Raw genomic sequence first — 19,918 nt, 5'->3', positions numbered from 1 at the left:
AGTCATGATCGACTGATTTTTTTGGGATGTTTTTTTTCTTGTATTTTTCTTTCTTGCTTTGTCTGGCACTTTTGATACACACTTGTTCAGTTCTTTGTCTTACACCAGATGTGGTTGTTGATGATTTTATCATCGTTGTAGACGTTGTCTTTGTCATTGTCGTCGTTGTTTTGATGCTTGATTATTATTTTTATTATTGTTGTTGTTGCTGCTGTTGTTGTTTTTGTCTGTTTCTGGGGAATGGCATCCATGAAAACAAAATGAAAATGTGATCACAAATGAACTATACTATGAGAAGTAGTCACCTATTAAATGCATCCAATGTGCTAGCTCTTTTACTGACTTGGTGGGCAGTTATAGATGGGGACGAAATTGGATTCAATAGTCTGATTTCACGTCGCCCAGCAACGGCGGCCATCGTGGTTCTAAACAAAGAAAATCGGTACTTTTTATATAGAACTTTTATAGAACTTTTCATATGTCTTGTGATCAGAATGTGTAAAAGTCAAAACATGATCATATTAATAATGTTTTTTTCCCCCCTGGATCGCTTTTATGCTGGTCGGAGAAATATTTCATAAGGGCGTCCGCCATTGTTCCGATAGTTTAGAGCCAGTTTCTAAGTTACCATGCGTCATTACAAGGGAAGTGATGTTACGACTGTTGAAGCGTATTGGCGTCACTCAGCTCTTTGTTATTGTTTTTAGACAGCATCTTTAGTGATACTTGACTTACTTGACTTATTGTCGATCGCCTCCTAATCTTCGGACTGGGACGATCTGGCAGATTCTCTGATTTGCTGAGTGAGTTCTTTCCTCTGATGACGGTCTGCTGCGATGGATCTCAGGTGTTCTAAATCCTTCTCGCATCTCGGTTTTTGTGTGTCATCGAGGCGCTTGAGGTCTTTATTTGTGGTAGTGTATAGATAGTATGCGCTTGGCTAAGAATCTCACAACATTGTCATCCGGAAGTGTAAAGGACCAACACACAAAACTATGTGTAACCATGAACATAGTCCGGTTAATACAGTTTGGTGAGAATTACTCATAAACGTGAATGGCAATTAAAAAAAAAATAATAACAAAGAACTGAGTGACGTCATCTTTGTTCTATCTATTGATAGTATGAAGATGACGTCATTCAGGTCTTTGTTATTGTTTTTTGCCTTCCGCGTTTATGAGTAATTCTCACTAAACTGTATTAACCAGACTATAAACGACCAAGATTACACATAGTTTTGTGTGTTGGTCCGATATACTTCCGGATGGCAATGTTTTGAGTTTCTTAGCCAAGCGCATACTATCTATATGCTTGTTGTGGATCTGCCTTGTGTTTGTTATGTCCGCTTAGTGTAAAGAATAACGCCATTGCCTTAGTTGCTGGAATGTTTTTGTATCTCCTTAAAATATGTCCAAATAGTCTCCATCTTGTTTCCAAAATGAATCGATGGCGATGTTTCTTTGCATTTATGTACAGCGATTTGTTACTTATTTTGGTTGGGTAGTGGATATTTAGAAATCTCCTGAGCTGTTTCCGATGGAAGACATCCAGTTTATCTTCTTCGCTTTTTGTTCGAACCCATGCTCTAGAGTTATAAATAATTACTGGTTTAACAAGGCTCTTGTATAGCTTTATTTCTGTTTTTCTTTCCAGTTTGCTGTTTCTCAGCCAAACGTGTGTCAGCTTATTGTGAGCGACTGTCGACAGATGTTTTCATCTTTCTACGTCTTCTCTGTCTCCAATTATCTTTAATGCTTTAATGATAAGTTTTTCCTGAGTTGTCTCGTGTGTTGTTATGCGCTATATACGCTGGCGGATGTTGTGAGTATTTTACATAAACGCATAGCATAAATAATATTTTACGTCCATGTCTTGTTTAATCCTTTCAATCCAGCCAAAATCACTCCGATGGTGACACTGTATCACTGGGACCTCCCACAAGCTTTGGAGGACAAGGAAGGCTGGAAGAACAAATCAATCGCCACGCTCTTTGAGAGTTATGCCAGGCTGTGCTATGAACAATTTGGAGATAGAGTGAGTATTATAATAATATCATGTTTTAGATCGTAGTCATTGGTGCCTTTCAAATGGTTCAGGGGAGATAGAGTGAGTATTATAATATAATGTTTTAGATCGTAGTCAGTGGTGCCTTTCAAATGGTTCAGGGGAGATAGAGTGAGTATTATAATATAATGTTTTAGATCGTAGTCAGTGGTCCCTTTCAAATGGTTCAGGGGAGATAGAGTGAGTATTATAATATAATGTTTTAGATTGTAGGCAATGGTACCTTTCAAATGGTTCAGGCGAGATAGAGTGAGTATTATAATATAATGTTTTAGATTGTAAGCAATGGTACCTTTCAAATTGTTCAGGGGAGATAGAGTGAGTATTATGTATAATATAATGTTTTAGATTGTAGTCATTGGTGCCTTTCAAATGGTTCAGGGGAGATAGAGTGAGTATTATGTATAATATCATGTTTTAGATGGTAGTCATTGGTGCCTTTCACATGTTTCAGGGGAGATAGAGTGAGTATTATAATATCATGTTTTAGATCGTAGTCGATGGTGCCTTTCAAATGGTTCAGGGGAGATAGAGTGAGTATTATGTATAATATCATGTTTTAGATCGTAGTCGATGGTGCCTTTCAAATGGTTCAGGGGAGATAGAGTGAGTATTATGTATAATATCATGTTTTAGATCGTAGTCGATGGTGCCTTTCAAATGGTTCAGGGGAGATAGAGTGAGTATTATAATATCATGTTTTAGATCGTAGTCGATGATGCCTTTCAAATGGTTCAGGTGAGATAGAGTGAGTATTATAATGTAATGTATTAGATCGTAGTCATTGGTGCCTTTCAAATGGTTCAGGGGAGATAGAGTGAGTATTATAATATCATGTTTTAGATCGTAGTCATTGGTGCCTTTCAAATGGTTCAGGTGAGATAGAGTGAGTATTATAAAGTAATGTTTTAGATCGTAGTCATTGGTGCCTTTCAAATGGTTCAGGGGAGATAGAGTGAGTATCATAATATCATGTTTTAGATCGTAGTCGATGGTGCCTTTCAAATGGTTCAGGTGAGATAGAGTGAGTATTATAATATCATGTTTTAGATCGTAGTCATTGGTGCCTTTCAAATGGTTCAGGTGAGATAGAGTGAGTATTATAATGTAATGTTTTAGATCGTAGTCGATGGTGCCTTTCAAATGGTTCAGGTGAGATAGAGTGAGTATTATAATAGAATGTTTTAGATCGTAGTCAGTGGTGCCTTTCAAATGGTTCAGGGGAGATAGAGTGAGTATTATAATATAATGTTTTAGATCGTAGTCAGTGGTCCCTTTCAAATGGTTCAGGGGAGATAGAGTGAGTATTATAATGTCATGTTTTAGATCGTAGTCAGTGGTGCCTTTCAAGTGTTTCAGGGGAGATAAAGTGAGTATTATGTATAATATAATGTTTTAGATCGTAGGCAATGGTGCCTTTCAAATGGTTCAGTGAGCTCAGACGTCTCATTTTAAAATCATTTTGATATGATGTTCCATTGGGAAGGAAAGTCGTAACATCACACCTTCTACTTTTCCAGTTCCTAAATCCTTGAAAGTGTGTATGCAACAAGTCCTTTGAAGGACTAATAATTAAAATGAATATTGAGTCATAAGGTGGCAAAACTTATTTTTAGTAGCAAGATGTATAGGCAGATCTAAGAATTACGGGACGTAAAATAGCGACGATGGATGATCTTTATTGACGACCAGCATATATTTAGACTTGAAAATATGATGTCATCACTCTGAAACCAGAAGATCTATTACACAAGGTTTGTATCCAGTTCTCAGGAGAGTGGTCTTACATTTCCAATGAGATTGGAACCAGTTTTCTGCCATTACACTTTTGTTCCCTATTGAAATGATGACCCATATTATAGTCAAAGGGAAATGATTAGCTTGTTGATTTGAATCGATTTTCCGAGTTTTAATTTAAGATTTGTTAAGTAACAAAACAGTCCGCTGCTACACATTGATATCACGTGATCAGGTAATTGGAGCATCCGAGAATCGCGTGTGACGTGCACATAACGTATGTTAGTTGAACAATTCTTTTCCATGCGACTTGAAGAGTGGTTTATGATTGAACGGATGAAAATGACAGCCTGATGGAAGAATAGGGAATGAGATTAGCGGAAGAGTAGCGTCCCTCGATTGGACGTCGCCGGTGGAGAAGTTATTTGTAAACAAACCATCTATAAGCCAAGCGCTCCAAATACAAAATTTATTATTCATATTTCTGTACAAAAATGCATAACGTTGATTATGATATGCATTTTTGTACAGACATATGAATAATAAATTTTGTATTTGGAGCGCTTGGCTTGTAGTTGGTTTGTTTACAAATAACTTCTCCACCGGCGACGTCCAATCAAGGGACGCTACTCTTCCGCTAATCTCATTCCCTATAGATGGATGAACGGTTCAATACTGGATGTATCGGACATTGCATAAATTATGACAATTTGCGATATCAATGTAGATATTTAAATTTAAAAAATTGCTTATTATGTGAAGCATGATTTAAAAATAAAATATTTGGCAACTTTTAGTCTTTGTCTTTGTTTCTTTTCGAAGGTAAAATATTGGATCACATTTAATGAAGCATTTGTGGTGAGCTGGCTGGGTTACGGTATTGGTGTGTTTGCGCCTGGTATCTATGACCCTGGTAACGGCGTGTACACAGTGGCTCATAATATTATACGGTCACACAGTAAGGCTTATCACCTGTATGACAAAAACTTCAAGACCAGATACGGAGGTGAGTAGTTACGTTTTCTGTATCTTTGGTGCTTGTGAATCAATTGGTGAAGCAGTTTCCAAAAATTGAATAAAAGTGAAATCGGCAACAAGAGACTCTCGAGTTGAGCAGAAGCAGAAAAGCGTCAGAGAAAGAAAAAAAAACAAACCCTCGAATAGGCGTTTCGGTCCTTAAGTTCTTACACTCCAAAAAGGGGCTGGACCACACCTTGGTACAACTTCCAGGTGCTTGTCTACTTTTTAAAAAGGTGCCATCGCGGGGGTTTGAACCGTAGCCATCGTAAAGTTATAGCCTGACACTGACCAAAAAATGACGTCAAAATGCAGTCTTTTGCCACAAAAGAAAACAAATCGGGAGTTGTATTCAATAGTTCAACCAATAAAATAACTTGTTTCCTTGACCTCTACTAACGACAACTCACTAGACGCTACACAAACCCAAAAAATGACGTCAAACTGCCAGTCCTAGAGGGTTCTAGTGTCAGACTATATGTTAACGATGGCTACGCTTGAACCCCCCGACTTTCGAATCTGGATCTTATTCTGGCGTATTTTGTGAGTGCTCGTATCCATTAAACCACTGGTGCCGGTGATGTAATGATATCTGTTATTCCTTATGTTGTTGGTGGAGTTCGAGAATGACAAGATTTGAGATGTGAGTCGTTTAAGGACTTAGATATAAATTCATCCCGTCTTGATACCGAACTGAGACAGTTGGTCACATTTATTGCATTGTTTTAGTCATGTAGCCAAACGGTCTACTTTCCTATGGTCATTCCTGTCGGGTTTTATTTTGATAAATGATGATGTGTCCCTTACAAAATCAAAACTATCGGATGTTACTTTCATAGTTTGAGTAATTTGAGGCATTGCCCTGGAAAGGTTAAAGAGTGCAAAATTTAAGGAAATGTGTATTAGTTTGACGGGTAGGAACACGAATTCGCTTGGAATTCGACACTGGTTGGTCAATTTTAAGAGGGGAGTGCTTAAAATAAAAAAAAAATTGAGCTATATATAGCGCAATATACACCAAACGTGCTCAAAGCGCTTTACAAGGGGTCCCTGGTCAACAGCAACATTTAACATGTAGGACGGGACATGACGCCTGTTAGGCGATATTACAATGTTTCGGACAAAGACAAAGCTGTTAACGGCAAGGTACTCATTTTACACCTGAGTACAGTGAGAGAATGTGAGTAAAGAGCCTTTTCCAAGGACTCAACTATGCGTTGAGCGCGAGGCTCGAACCCAGGACCTTCCGATCCGAAAGCGAGTGTCATACTACTAGACCACATAGCCGCACAAGTGCTCTTACAATTAAGCCAATAATAACCCCTTGTTTCGAAAAGGAACTGAAAATGTTCCTTTATAAATTGTTTACTTTTTAAATCAACCGTCAGGTAATGTGGGAATCACACTGGACATTGAGTGGAAAGAACCCCTGACCGATGCACCTGAAGATGCAGCAGCCGCTGATAGGGCAATTCAATTCAAATTGGGATGGTAGGTCATTTCAGTCATTTCACAGAAAACCTCTTTTTAAAAACTTTTCTTTTTCTTCTAAAAATAAATAATAGTACATAACAGAGAGATGATTTACAAGGGAAAAATATCATCTCTCAAAACTATAACTATACATTCGACTGTTTCCCTCCCAGCCAAGGACTCCGGCCAGGGTCAGAACAAAACCAAGTAATCTTATTCCAAGACAAAGACAGAAAGCAATTTGGAAAACAGATACAGGGGTATAGAAGACACAGCAAGTAGGCCTACCTCCCTGCCCACAATGGGAGGTCGGGAACCCCACCCAGGTCCTCCTCCCCCTCCTCTTCTTCTTCTTCTTCTATTTGTTCACCACTTCCTCGATCATCTCCATCATCACCACCACAACTACAATCACTACATAACTACCGCTTCCTCCTCCTCCTCGTCCTGCTACTCTTCTTCTTCTTCTTCTTCATTACCCTGTAAAACAGCTACATCACATCAACTGATTATTATTTTGTTCTAGCCAAGATGGGCTAAATATTTACATAACAATATTATAAATTAAAAAAAAAAAAACAGCAACACGATCTTATCAATTGACAACGTTAATACAGACTTTTATAACCCCCCCCCCTCTCACCAGGTTTGGTAACCCAATATTTGGGGGCACTGGCGACTATCCACAAATCATGAAGGATTTTGTAGCCAGGAAAAGCAAAGAGCAGGGTCTGATGAAGTCTCGACTTCCGGTGTTCACAGAGCAAGAAAAGACATTAAACAAAGGTAGAAAACCACTTTTGCACTTTCTCCTACCCTTTTGAACATTAATTTTGAAGACGTGAATGGTGCAAAAAACGATTAGCTGACCATTTTGGAGGGTTTTGTACCTCTTTAACACTATTAAACTCGGGAGCAAATTCGGTGTTTGTATCATGGATCTCATTTTCTGTTCGTTATGCCAATTTTATTTCTTCTCACTGATCAAAGCTCAAAACAGGGATTTTTAAAAATATCAAAATATAGGCAACGATATGCTTTATAAAATAATATGCTTTATAAAGATATGTTGGATAATCATTAGTTCATCGTATTCAGAAAAGTGAGTGGAGCAGGCACTTATGTTGATAACTACAAGAGATGAAGTGAGTAGGAATGTGTCAGAAGACAATAGAGAATAAAAAATTTTCGCGGGGGTGATGGGGGTTTGATCCCGCGACCTTGCTGGTACGACAACTCAGCCTTGATAGCTAATACGGTAGAGTCACGTTCTCCTCAGCCAGGCGGAGTTGTCGTACCAGTAAGATCGCGGGTTCAAACCCCCATCACCGCCGCGATTTTTTTTTATTCTCTATTGTCTTCTGGCACTTTCCTACTCACTTCATCTCTTGTAGTTCATCATAGCTACGATATGACATTGAAATTATCAACAACTATTGCGCGGCTTTTCTTAAACGAAAACAGGAGGTATCAATGATACAACCTGACACTTCTTCCCTTGGAAAGAAGAAGCGACTAGTGAGAACTTTATAAAACAGAAATCTAGTTTCATGTGACTTTATCGAGGGAATGCTTATAGTATGACAGTGTGAGGTGCATTGAGCATCAATTTAAAGTGCGTGAATGCTCTACTAGATTTTGTGAATAAGACTGCTTTTGACAATATTGCTTTCTATTGACATTAATTATATCTTTACACTCATTCTGTAAAGAAAAAGATACCGTAAATTGTGAATTCCATTTAATGAGGAGAATTTTTCGAGAACATCAAGCAATACATCTCTAAAATTCTCTTCAAAATAATATAAATCGTGAGCAAAATTTTGAGGGGAAAGAAATGTCTACCTTAGTTTTATACATTACAAAACGAGGCAGGAATAGGACATGCCGAATAAATTGGTGATTCAGTGGATTGGCGGTAATTTTGCCATGATCTTACTACGATGGTTTGGTTTTTAAATTTTCACGTCGTGTGAACGTATTCTTTGATAAGGCTAGTAGATATATCCCAGAAACGTACATTGTGTGTTATGAACAAAGTCTCGTAGGTGTCTGTAAGTGTTTCTACTTGTTTAATGGTCAGTGTCTCGGACTATTTTTTCCTCCTGCAGGTGCCTACGATTTCCTTGGCATCAATCACTACACCACAAACTTGGTAGCAGACCAACCACGACCCAACAGTGACCAGAACTATGAACAAGACCAAGATATTGACACTAAAGCTGACCCATGCTGGCCTGGGTATGATTACCTATTGATCTACTTTTCTCTTCTTTCTTATGCGTGTCACTGTAGTTTAGAGATGCGTTCCAAGACAACCCACAAGACCTAAATTTGACCCACGGTGTCAATTTTCTATTATGTCGGAATAAGCAAGATGAAGACAATTGAGTTAAAATGATCGAAATTAGAATATTAAGGTTTTGTAGTTTGATGGAAAAACAACTAACCGACTGGTATCGATAGCTCAGTTGGTAGAGCACTCGCTTCACAGGCAAAGGGACCGAAAGCAATCCAGGGTGCAGTCGAGTTTTTTTTCTTTCTATCTCTCTGTTCATCCCCCAGTGATAGGGTAGCTGCGTAACTTCGTTCTGGTGGAAAGTACTTTGCGATAGTATCATATCCAAAGTGTTGCAAGCAATTGCTATTGTCCATCTCACGCTATAAAAATCGGGGTAAACTCCTGATCCATGGGGCTAATGACTCTGAAGGACTACTTTCAATGATTCAATGTTTTAAAGTAAGTATTGGGTTTAAAATCTGGTTTTCAAGCAACGGATCCATCCCGACATCATACACAAATTGTGACCTACAGCCTCTAAACGGTAATATGTTGGGATGACTTGGACCACGGAAAGTTAATCGTGAATTGAAATTTTAAGAAATACGCACTTTGATTCTTTTGCAATGTAATGAACTGTAGTTATTCTCTACCATAACATACAGAAAGTAAACCTTTTGCTCCTTATTCTCGGTGCATAAGGACGTTTGTTGGACATTTTATGGAAGCGGATATATATATATATATATATATATATATATATATATATATATATACAGACACACACACACATATATATATATATATATATATACATATATATATATATATTTATATATATATATATATATATATAGATTTATATATAAAGTGAGAAAGCGAGTATATATAAACATCAGGACACCTCTTACACCACACGCAGTGTGTTTCAGTCAAAAAGAATAGACGTCTATGTTTTCACACGATATTTCATAAAAAAAAGGAACAATAGCTTGGGGAGAAAAAAAAATAAGAAGGAAAATGAATATAATAGCTTTGAAAAAGAACGAAATACCAAAAAAAAACGGTCTCAAAACCATTTTTCAGTCAATAACAAAACAATAAAATTATTAATACATCACTTAAAATTCCGACAGACGGTAGATCAATATTTGGCACAGCTGTCCGCAAGTGAATGAATCTCGACATTTCAAGATATTTTGTTCTTTTCGAAGTTGTTATATTTTCATTTTTGTTCTTTGCTATTTACAGACCACAGGTTCTAGAAGTTTAATATAATTATATTTTAGGCACTTGTGTAGAATTTACTTTCAAGTTTTTTTTTCATGATCTATAATAAGTTATCTAGTTGGTCACCGTCGTCGGCACCTACAACATGAAGGCGGTGAAAGAATTCCTCCAAAACTTTCCCTAGAATGTCGCTGTGTAGCTTGTTGATTGTTGTTTTCATTCCACCCATTTTTTAAAACCAGTCAACTGGCGTATTTTGGAAAGAATCGTATTTGAACAGTTGTCCAGAAACCCAGTAATTCAAATATTGATCAATCTCGCGAGGTCTTCCTTAAAGTCCCAGGATTGATATTTTGCCAAGATGAGTATCTTTTAAATAGACCGATATATGGAAAGAATCATACTAGATCGAATTACCCCACTTGTAAATCCCCGCGTACCACCACAAATAAGCAAAAGTAAACAGTACCTTGCACTGACCTCATACATTGAAACAGGCTTTGAGAACAAAAATAAGACTGGTGCAGTCCTAAAAGACTTATTTGCAGCTTAGGACACTATTTGGATAGGCGGACTTATGTTAAAGCTTTCAAAAATGATTCTTTGTAGAGAGACGCTTAAACTGATGTCTACCATGACTGGCACAAGACAATTTCATGTCTTATTGGGAGAAAACTAAAGGAAAACACGGGGTACCACAAGGTTCAGTTTTAGCACCAACTTTCTTCAATGTTTATATCTCCGACATGTCAAACAGCGAAACATTCAAACTTGGATACGCTGATGACTGGGCCTTAGCCTATCAATCGAAAAACGGGAAAGAGATTGAAGAAGTTCTAAGCAAAGACACCACCCGCCTGAAAGAATACTTTGATAGGTGGTGCCTAAAAATGAATACCACCAAAACAGTCTCCACAAACTTCCACTTGAATAATCGAGAGGCAACAAAATAATTGAAGATCACAGTCGGTAACTCAATACTACCCCCAGACCCCAATCCTAAATACCTTGGCATTACATTGGACAGACAACTAAATTATCGCAACCACATTGAGGGAACTGCAAATAAAATCGCAAAAAGAAACAGCCCGGTGAGAAAACTCGCAACTACCACCTGGGGAGCCTCACCACAGGTACTGAGAACGTCTGTTTTGGCACTTTGCTACAGTGCGGGAGAATACTGTGTCCATGTTTGGATGAGGAGCCCACATGCAAACCACATTGACATTCGATTAAGAGAATCAATGCGAATAATAACAGGATGTCTCAAGTCAACTCCAACTCAGTGGCTCCCAACACTGTGCGGCATTGCACCACCAAGTCTTAGACGACAAGACGCTAATCAAAGGATGCATGCAATATTGATGAAATCACAGATAACACTTCTACAAAAATAATCATAAAGGGAGCACCTTCAACAACATCTATCAATCAATCTATCTATCTATCTATCTATCTATCTATCTATCTATCTATCTATCTATCTATCTATCTATCTATCTATCTATCTATCTATCTATCTATCATCTATCTATCTATCTATCTATCTATCTATCTCACTATCTTCTACTATGCAACTATCAATCCTACTTCTTAATATCATCTATCTCTCTTCTCCTCCTTCCTCTCGCCTACTCTATTCTCTCTTCCTCCTCCTCCTCCTCCTCCTCCTCCACTTGTTTTTATTCTGTCACCCTGGAATTCCCCATTTCATATGCCAATCCTTACTTCATCTATTTGCTTATCTCTATATCAATATAGTCGCACTGCATTTCGTCGGGTTTTACCAATACCATGATCCTCTATAATCTTTTCGTTGATACAATAGGATTCAATAGTCTGATGTCACGCCCACCCGGCAACGAGCGGCTTCGTTCTAAACAAAGAAAATCGGTTCTTTTTATTCTTCATGCTGGCTAGAACTTTTTCACATGTCATGTGATCAGAATTTATAAAAGTCAAAACATGACCAGATTTATAATGTTTTTCTCCTCTAGATACACGTTTATGTTCGTCGGAGAAGTATTTCATAAGGGCGTCAGCCATTGTTCCGATAGTTTAGAACCAGTTACTAAGTTACTATGCGTCATTACGAGGGAAGTGATGTCACGACTGTTGAAGCCAATTGACTCATTTATTCAAACTTTTTCATGTCTGTTTGCCCTATGACATCATCTGTGTCAACGAAAAAGAAAGACGCAATTTATAAGGCTAATCTAGGGTAGATCTAAATATAATTTTATAAGTCCGTTTCAATTTTGATAAAACATATCTTCAGATGATGGTACAGTGTGCCTATATAACATTTTTAGGACGATATATGCAGCTTGTATAGCGGATAGTAAATTTCCGGACTAAAACAACGCCGCTTTACACGAAGGAGACCTCTGATTAAAACGTCCGTCCATGATGAAATTAGGAAAACGTGTGCAAAATACTTATTATTTATTTATTAAATCGCAGGCTCAAAAGACCGACCTAATTCATATCTTGCTGTGCGTGAAAGACCATAATTCAACACCCCAGCAACAATTTGTAAAAATCATATCGTCTTTTTATATGTTTCAAATAATGCCATTTGTGTAGATTTAAATCATTTTAAGCTAAACAGCAAAAATAATTAGAGCCAGACGTCATCGGAGAATAATGTCCAGAAGCAACAGTTTGGCTGGTTTGTTGTTCTAATTAGGCCATCCAAAACGAGGCATTGTTCTATTTCGATCCTTCTTTATTTCACTTCCGGAACTGAGACCCCTCGGCGACAAACGTTGAAGCATGTAACTGTACACCGCTCCATATCAATACCTGACAAACTCTGACAAAATAACTTTTTTCCCTTTGGCCATCGGCATCGTTTACTCACGCCCTGCCGAAAGGGTATAAAACCATAGCTTTAAAAGAAGTCTCGGGTTTGATACGTTTAGCATGTTGAGGGTCATCTTAATCTAACAATGTATGAATAAAAAGCTTTCTGACCAAATTTTAAAAACTGGTGTTTTGCCAGGTCGAATATACGTTCTGTTCTTGTCTTAAAATGATACGTGGGTGATGACATTGCCGTTAGACTCAAGATCCACTTTCTATAATAGCAGTAAATATCACCATCAATTAACTCACCGGCCTCAAGTGTAAAGAGGTTAGCTATCTGAATAGCCTGTGGTAATGTTGTATTCTTTAAGGAGATCAATAGGGGAATAAAAAGCTTTGAGTAATTGATCTTATGCAAGGAACTGGCGTTCAGCTTCCGGCTAACTTAAAATCAAGGCGTAAAGAAATTATCACTCATTACTTGGTATCTCGTGGTCTTGTGGTATTTCATTCGGCCTCTGAGCTATAGCCTTTAGTTCGAGCCCCGCTTAGGGCGGCACAAAGTTGATTCCTTGGGAAAGACTCTCTTCTCACGTTCTGTCACGGTGAGCACCAGACCAGGAACTACATTGTCTTTGTGAAAAAAATTTTATAGCGTCTTTTATGTCTCATGTCTCGTCTTAGATGTTATGTACTGATGTTAGCATAAGACATTTTGGAAGAGGCTTTGAGTAAATTAAGTGGAAATTACTCTATATAAAAGCTCATGGCTTTAGTAGACTTTTAGTGGGAGAAATTTTTCACTTAAATCAATACTAGATTCTCATTAGAACGTACCAAGATACAAATGGCTTTTTCATCCCCATGAAGACATTTTTTGAGGGTCTTGGGGAAAAGTGGAATGACCCAGGCGTTAGCGGCAGTGTTGTGCCGCAAGCTAAGCTAAAACGAAATGACTAGCTGAAGTCTCAGTTGGGGGGGGGGGGGGGCATAATCGGTATTTTGTGAGCGGATTCCATACCTCTGCCATGCTGCCCATGTTCTGCTCCTCCTTGTTGGTCATAATGACTAGGGGGTATATTTCCATAATTTAGAAAACCATTACACCTATAACTGGAACCAATGGCAATCTGTAGCTAATAATAATAATAATAATAATAATAATAAAATATAATAATAATAATAATAATAATAATAATAATAGAATATAATAATAATAATAATAATATAATAATAATAATAATAATATAATAATAATAATAATAATAATAATAATAATAATAATAATAATAGTGATGATCACATCATTTATACCGCGCCTATTCCATATACACAAACAGCTCTAGACGCCTTTACAATTCAAATATTAATGTAGCAATATCAGATCATACACAAACATTCCTAAGACGTTCATAACCAAGGAAAAAAAAACAATAATTGAGACAATACGATGATACACTTCTTTTCTCTATGTCTCATCCCGTCTTGTCTCAGAACGGAGGCCAGCTGGTTGAAAGTAAACCCTTGGGGGGTCAGGAACATTGTCCGTTGGGCACGTGACCACTTCAACAATCCTCCCATCTTCATCACAGAGAGTGGACGACCCGATGGGGCTGACCTGACCGACGATGGGCGCATCTACTACTACAAATACTACATCAATGAGATCCTCAAAGGTAACAACGTACTCTGCGTTTGGCTTTTGAATCCAAAGAGCAGGGTGTGTCTTTTTTACTAAACCCGCCGAAACCCAGTCGCAGGTTCACTCCCCAATGGTGTAATTTCCCTAAGTCCCAGGTTCACTCCCCACTGCTACCTGCTTCCCATAACTTTGTCGGGTTTCGTCGGGTTTCGTCGGTTTCGGCGGGTTTCGGTGGGTTTCGTAAAAAAGACACACCGCAAAGAGCACAGACAAATTAATTTCCCTAAATTGTAGCAGTAACCTCCATAGCCTATCTCTGGTTGTAGCTCTTTTGGACTGGACATGACGTTATCTTGGAGATTTTCTTATAAGAATAATAGTTTTCGTTAAGTGGTTTTGAACATGCTAATCGCAATGCACAAAATTAACTGTATGGCTTGTTTTGTCATTTTTCAAAGAACTTGCTTTATGGACAAAATCTGGAACGGTGTAAATGTGACAATGCCAAAATAAAGCAGTAAGAAAAATAAAAGAAAATATCATCCCCAAAAGTCATACTCTCAGACATGCTGCCATTATACTTTGAACTCTGAAAAAAAAAACACATGTGAAAACTTTGGCCAAAAAAAAACTCGGGTCTTCAAATGTCGATTGATTGAAATGATCCCATCATGGAAGTTTCAGGTTTGAAAGTTTTTGTCAAGATCTTGTCAAAAACATCTCATCTTGTCAAAAACTCTCAAACCTGGAACATCCTCGATAAAAGGTCATTCAAATTGATCGATGTTTGAAGGACGGGTTTTCAGGAAGTCTGAGGTTTAAGGGTTTTTGACAAGACGAGGGTTCTTTTAATTGATCGGTATTTTAAGGACGTGTTTTCTGGCTAATTAAGAAAAAGGTTCTTTTCTTCAGAGTACGGGAGTCTACTAAAGACGCTACCCTATCGTTTTGACTATTTTAAAGTTCATATTGTGTGACCTACCACCTTAAAACAGTATTATATCGGGATGATTTTATAGTCATGTAAGTGTGAAACTTAAGTTAAGTTAATGTTTCATTGTTAACAATTGATATAGACGTCTAATCTCTCAACGTGGCAAAACTTAAAATCTCATATTACTGATTGATCAAATTTAGTAGAAGAGCGCTTGAATGCCTCTGATATACCCCCGAAATATTACCATTTGAGCCGATAGGTCATATATTCTTCACGAATAAATTCTCAAGGATTTTAGACATCTATAAGCAAAATTCCTCAACCATTTTCTATCTTGGAAATTAGATTATTGTAATGCTCTGTTGTTTGGCGTTTAGCAGTATAATCTGACACGTCTTCAGATTGTCCAAAACAGCGCTGCCAGACTAGAATTCATGAAGCGTAGGTGCGATTCTGCCAGACCTCTACTTCATGACCTGCATTGGCTGCCTGTTGAGAAAAGGATTAAATTGAAAGCTTGTGTTTTATTGTATCGTTGTCTTGAAAGTACTGCCCCTTCCTACGAATTGAAAGATATTCAAAACCCCGCCCCTTATGTTCGGCCACTGCCTTCCACCAAACTAGTTGTCCCTCGAATACGCAAAGATGCTGGAATGAGATCCTTTTCTCATTTCAGACCCTCTGTTTGGAATGCCGTACCACAGAGCATTCATAAAAAAGAATCTTTGTCTATTTTTAAACGTTAGCTTAAAACATATGTTTCGATTTTAGTAGATGGTATGAGAAGCAAGATATGTGTCTGGTTTGTGTTTTGCTGTGTTGTGTGTTGTGTGTGTGTGTGTGTGTGTGTATGTGTGTGTGTGCTTGTGAAGTGAACGAGTATATTTCAGCCAACGTAATTTATAATTTAAGCGCTTAGAGTCTGGTGTCTCGGAGTTATAACGCTATATAATAGTTTTCAGCATTATTATTATCATTATTATTATTATTATTATTATTATTATTATTATTATTATTATTATTATTATTATTATTATTATTATATTTTATTTTATTCATAGTAGTAGTTGTTGTTGTTGTAGCAATAGTAGTAGTAGTAGTAGTAGTAGTAGTAGTAGTAGTAGTAGTAGTAGTAGTAGTAGTAGTAGTAGTAGTAGTAGTAGAAGTAGTAGTAGTAGCAGTAGTATTATTTATCTTCACTGAAACACTTTTTTCTGTCGCTCAACGCTTCTCAAATTATATGAATCTCCTAGATATATCTATAGTCTTCCTCACGTTTTATTGTATCCTACAAAATATAGTTATCCTAGTACCACGTTAGAACTGTATGCATAAGTTATGCTCTGGTTATCCAACTCTCAGAAAAAACAAATTATCCAGTCGTAAAAATATGTATAGACGTCTATCAATTTCTCAAGGAGTCTCCGATCTTTGTGAAAAATACCCCACTTAAATTTTGTGCCTCTTGAAAACTGAGTTTGAATCGAAAGGCTTATTGATTGTTTGTTTTCTTTTAGGCTTTTACATTTTACCGATAAATACGAGATCTCTTTTACTTGATGCCAAATTTAACCATAGAGTCACGTCCGTATAAAATGTCAATTTAAGAAAACTCATAACACTTTCCATCGATTCGGAATTAATACGTTTATCTTTTAAAATGTCACGATGAAATTAATCTGACTCAGAGATTGGCTGAGAAAATTTGTTCTTTATATCTTTTTGATGTTGTTGTTGTTGGAAAAACGTTATATTTTTTTTTAAAAAGGTAAACCTCTCTTGTAACTATTGATGAAGACTGCATGAATAAAATCTCGGACGTTAGACAAATAAATTAAGATGAATTACTTGTTATTTATTTATGGAATACGAATGATAAAACAACTGAGAAAAAAAAGCAAAATACTAGAAAAGAATCGTTTTCGGCTCAAAACTATTTCTCAGGATTTTGAGTCCCGAGCGTTTCATTACCTTAATTTTTGAAAAGGTAATTTCAAGTTTTGATTCACACTGGTGCAGTCTACAACTCAACTGCCTTATATTAACTCTTTGTCTATAACATTTTCAATATTTTCGTCTTCCAACAATTCGCCTGGATGGTGTTGATGTTCTTGGTTATACAGCGTGGTCTTTGATGGACAATCTGGAGTGGACCAGTGGCTATTACTCCAAGTTTGGACTGTACAGAGTGGATTTTAATCACCCAAATAGAACCAGGACTCCTCGCATCTCCGCTGCCTTCTACAAACAGCTGATTAAAGACCACGGGTTTAAGAAACCTTGAAGAATATTTGGATGAATTCTCTTGTGTCTGAGAATGACTCAACACTTCTCAGCCTTGAAATATATCGGTTTTCACTAACAAAACACCTTTTTATTCTTGGCCAGAATCATTTTACTACAAAAATCGCAAAAATATTACCTTAACTTATCTTAAAGTCTTAGACCAGAAATTTTAAAGGAAGTATAAAGTTTAAGATCGTTTTATAAATTTAATGTCATTGATATTTGGAAAACAATTCATAGCCAACATATAAAGTAATTTTGTGAATGTATGTCAGAACTGTTATCTTATGTTTTGATATTGTACATGACGTAATAGATCTAGTATTTGTCGCTATTATTCACTTTTCACTGTAATTAACATATAATGTCCAAGTCATGTTTTAGCACGCAATGGTCGTTTTTCATCTTAACCTTTTCATCTTAAAAAAATGAATTTTCTTCAAATTATATATTTCATTTGATGCCAGCAGTAGTTAATAGTTTGTGCAATTGTATAACATTCTCTTTTCTGAAATTCAAAAATATCTCATGTCAAACACTTATTGTAAATCTCTACCGATTACGTTAGGCAGAGATTGGCACAATAAATTCAAGAGGTCTGTCATAGTACAAAAACATTATTCTTGTAACTTTGTCATAAGCAATGTGTGATCGCCCACTTGTCCTTTGTACAACCCTTATGTTATCAATTTTTTTTTACCGTAAATCTAAATTTAGAGAGAATAATGTCGCCGATTATGATGAAGGCTTACCATGCTTCATGTCGTATGATTTATATTATATATATATGAATGCATATAATATGTGGTTTTGTCAGTTGAGGTGGGAAATGGCCGAGTGGATAAAGCATTGCAAAGGAGGACCCAGGTTCGATCCCCACTGTCGTCATCTCGTTTAATCCCCTTAGCAAGAATATTTCCCTCCTGTTTGCACAGCTGCACTGCGTCTGACGCCTGGGTTATCTAAGTCTTTTCGAGAATGACCCTGAAATAAAACCAATTCCACAACGGGATTTATAAAGGGAATTTTTTAATTTGTGTCAGTGCATGATATAATCAGTCTGAAGGGGAACATTTTGGATTTGCATTTTTTGTAAGAATATGATCCCCAGAGCATTTTAATATTTATTTGAAGTAAATCGGGTGATTTTTCATGAAGTTATGGTCCGATGTATGGGAATGGTATCCAGCAACTTTTCTCAAATTTTATACTTTTTCAACTTGACTAGATGTAAAAATATTTAGAAGTGAAATTAATATTAATATTGATATTTCCCTAAAATTTACAAAAAGGGTTGATTTAATCATTTATGACAAGAACTCATTTTTGATAAGAATTGACCTTCTTACTAAACTTGGCATTATCTCAGTTCAAACCTTTTCACCATCGGACTGATTATGTCATTCACTGTAACATTTTAAAAAAGTTGTAGAATAGATATTCACACATTTCGTGTAACCATTTTAGTATCACACTTAAAGCCATACCGTTAATAAAGATCAAATGTAGTAAAACAAATCAAATATCTTGTCTTGCTATCATTTGTACACGTCGTTTTTCACACACTTCAAACCATAACGGAATCAAGAGTCACGTTTTTACATCACGTCTAATTACTTCTGTATATTAATCTTTTCAACTAAACTTTGCTCCAGAAGTTCGAAAATGTAAACAAAACAAAAATGGCTTTGATGTGAAGCTCCAGCTTAACTAGTTAACCTGATGTACTCCGGACTTCGCAAAGTCCCAGATTTGAGAGTTTTTGTCAAGATTACGGTCATTTGAACCTAGTCAATATTTGAAGGACGAGTACTTTGGCCAGAGTACGTCAGAAAATTGGGTAATCCACAAAGACAATGGGCATGATCTATATTAACTTTCCATGTGCTTGAGGTTATTGGTCACATTGCAAAATGTGCTCAAAGTGACCCACTTAGTGAAAAGTGTTCACAGCTTTTGAAATACCTAACATCACGATTGGTCACTTGATTCAGATTGACACATGGGTATGTTTATAAAATTTGTAAACAAAGCAGCGTGTTTACATTTGTTAAGAAATATTCAATCGTTGGACAGCAACAAATCATGTGATTGATGACTTGGTTGGATGAAAACATGAATATAGATTGCTCCCATTGATGTAAACGTTTCATATTTCCCATTATCAACTATGTGAAAGATAGACAAAATCATAGCTCCAACAGTTAGAACATTATATCATTGAAATTCTCATGAGATGTCCAAAAATGCATTTAAGTATTGCTGTTGTTTCTGTTGCTATTGTGTTGTTGTTGTTGTTGTTGTTGTTGTTGTTTTGTTGTTCTTCTTCTCTTATCTCTCTATCTTATCTTCTTCTCTTTTTTCTTCTTTCATAAATTCTTTTTTCATAATTCATATCATAATCTGATTATTATTATTATTATTATTATTATTATTATTATTA

At 36.6% G+C, this 19,918-nt stretch overlaps 1 protein-coding gene across 2 annotated transcripts in view; it reads left to right on the top strand.

The window, feature by feature from the left end:
• The window catches only part of LOC144968920 (lactase/phlorizin hydrolase-like), a 51,785-nt gene extending 32,792 nt beyond the window's left edge, over positions 1 to 18,993 (top strand). For both annotated transcript variants that reach the window (XM_078907772.1, XM_078907771.1), the window contains exons 15-21: positions 1,895 to 2,034; positions 4,624 to 4,807; positions 6,207 to 6,309; positions 6,938 to 7,077; positions 8,403 to 8,532; positions 14,105 to 14,286; positions 17,313 to 18,993. In XM_078907772.1, coding sequence (XP_078763898.1) covers positions 1,895 to 2,034; positions 4,624 to 4,807; positions 6,207 to 6,309; positions 6,938 to 7,077; positions 8,403 to 8,532; positions 14,105 to 14,286; positions 17,313 to 17,473 — 1,040 coding nt within the window. In that variant the 3' untranslated portion in view covers positions 17,474 to 18,993. The remainder of the gene's footprint in view (positions 1 to 1,894; positions 2,035 to 4,623; positions 4,808 to 6,206; positions 6,310 to 6,937; positions 7,078 to 8,402; positions 8,533 to 14,104; positions 14,287 to 17,312) is intronic.
• Positions 18,994 to 19,918: the final 925 nt, after the last annotated feature.

The sequence above is a fragment of the Berghia stephanieae genome, chromosome 3 (genome assembly GCF_034508935.2).
Source record: "Berghia stephanieae isolate SIO BIC M18660-M18661 chromosome 3, UCSD_Bste_1.3, whole genome shotgun sequence".
NCBI lineage: Eukaryota > Metazoa > Mollusca > Gastropoda > Nudibranchia > Aeolidiidae > Berghia > Berghia stephanieae.
This window is presented reverse-complemented; position numbering and strand designations above follow the sequence as displayed.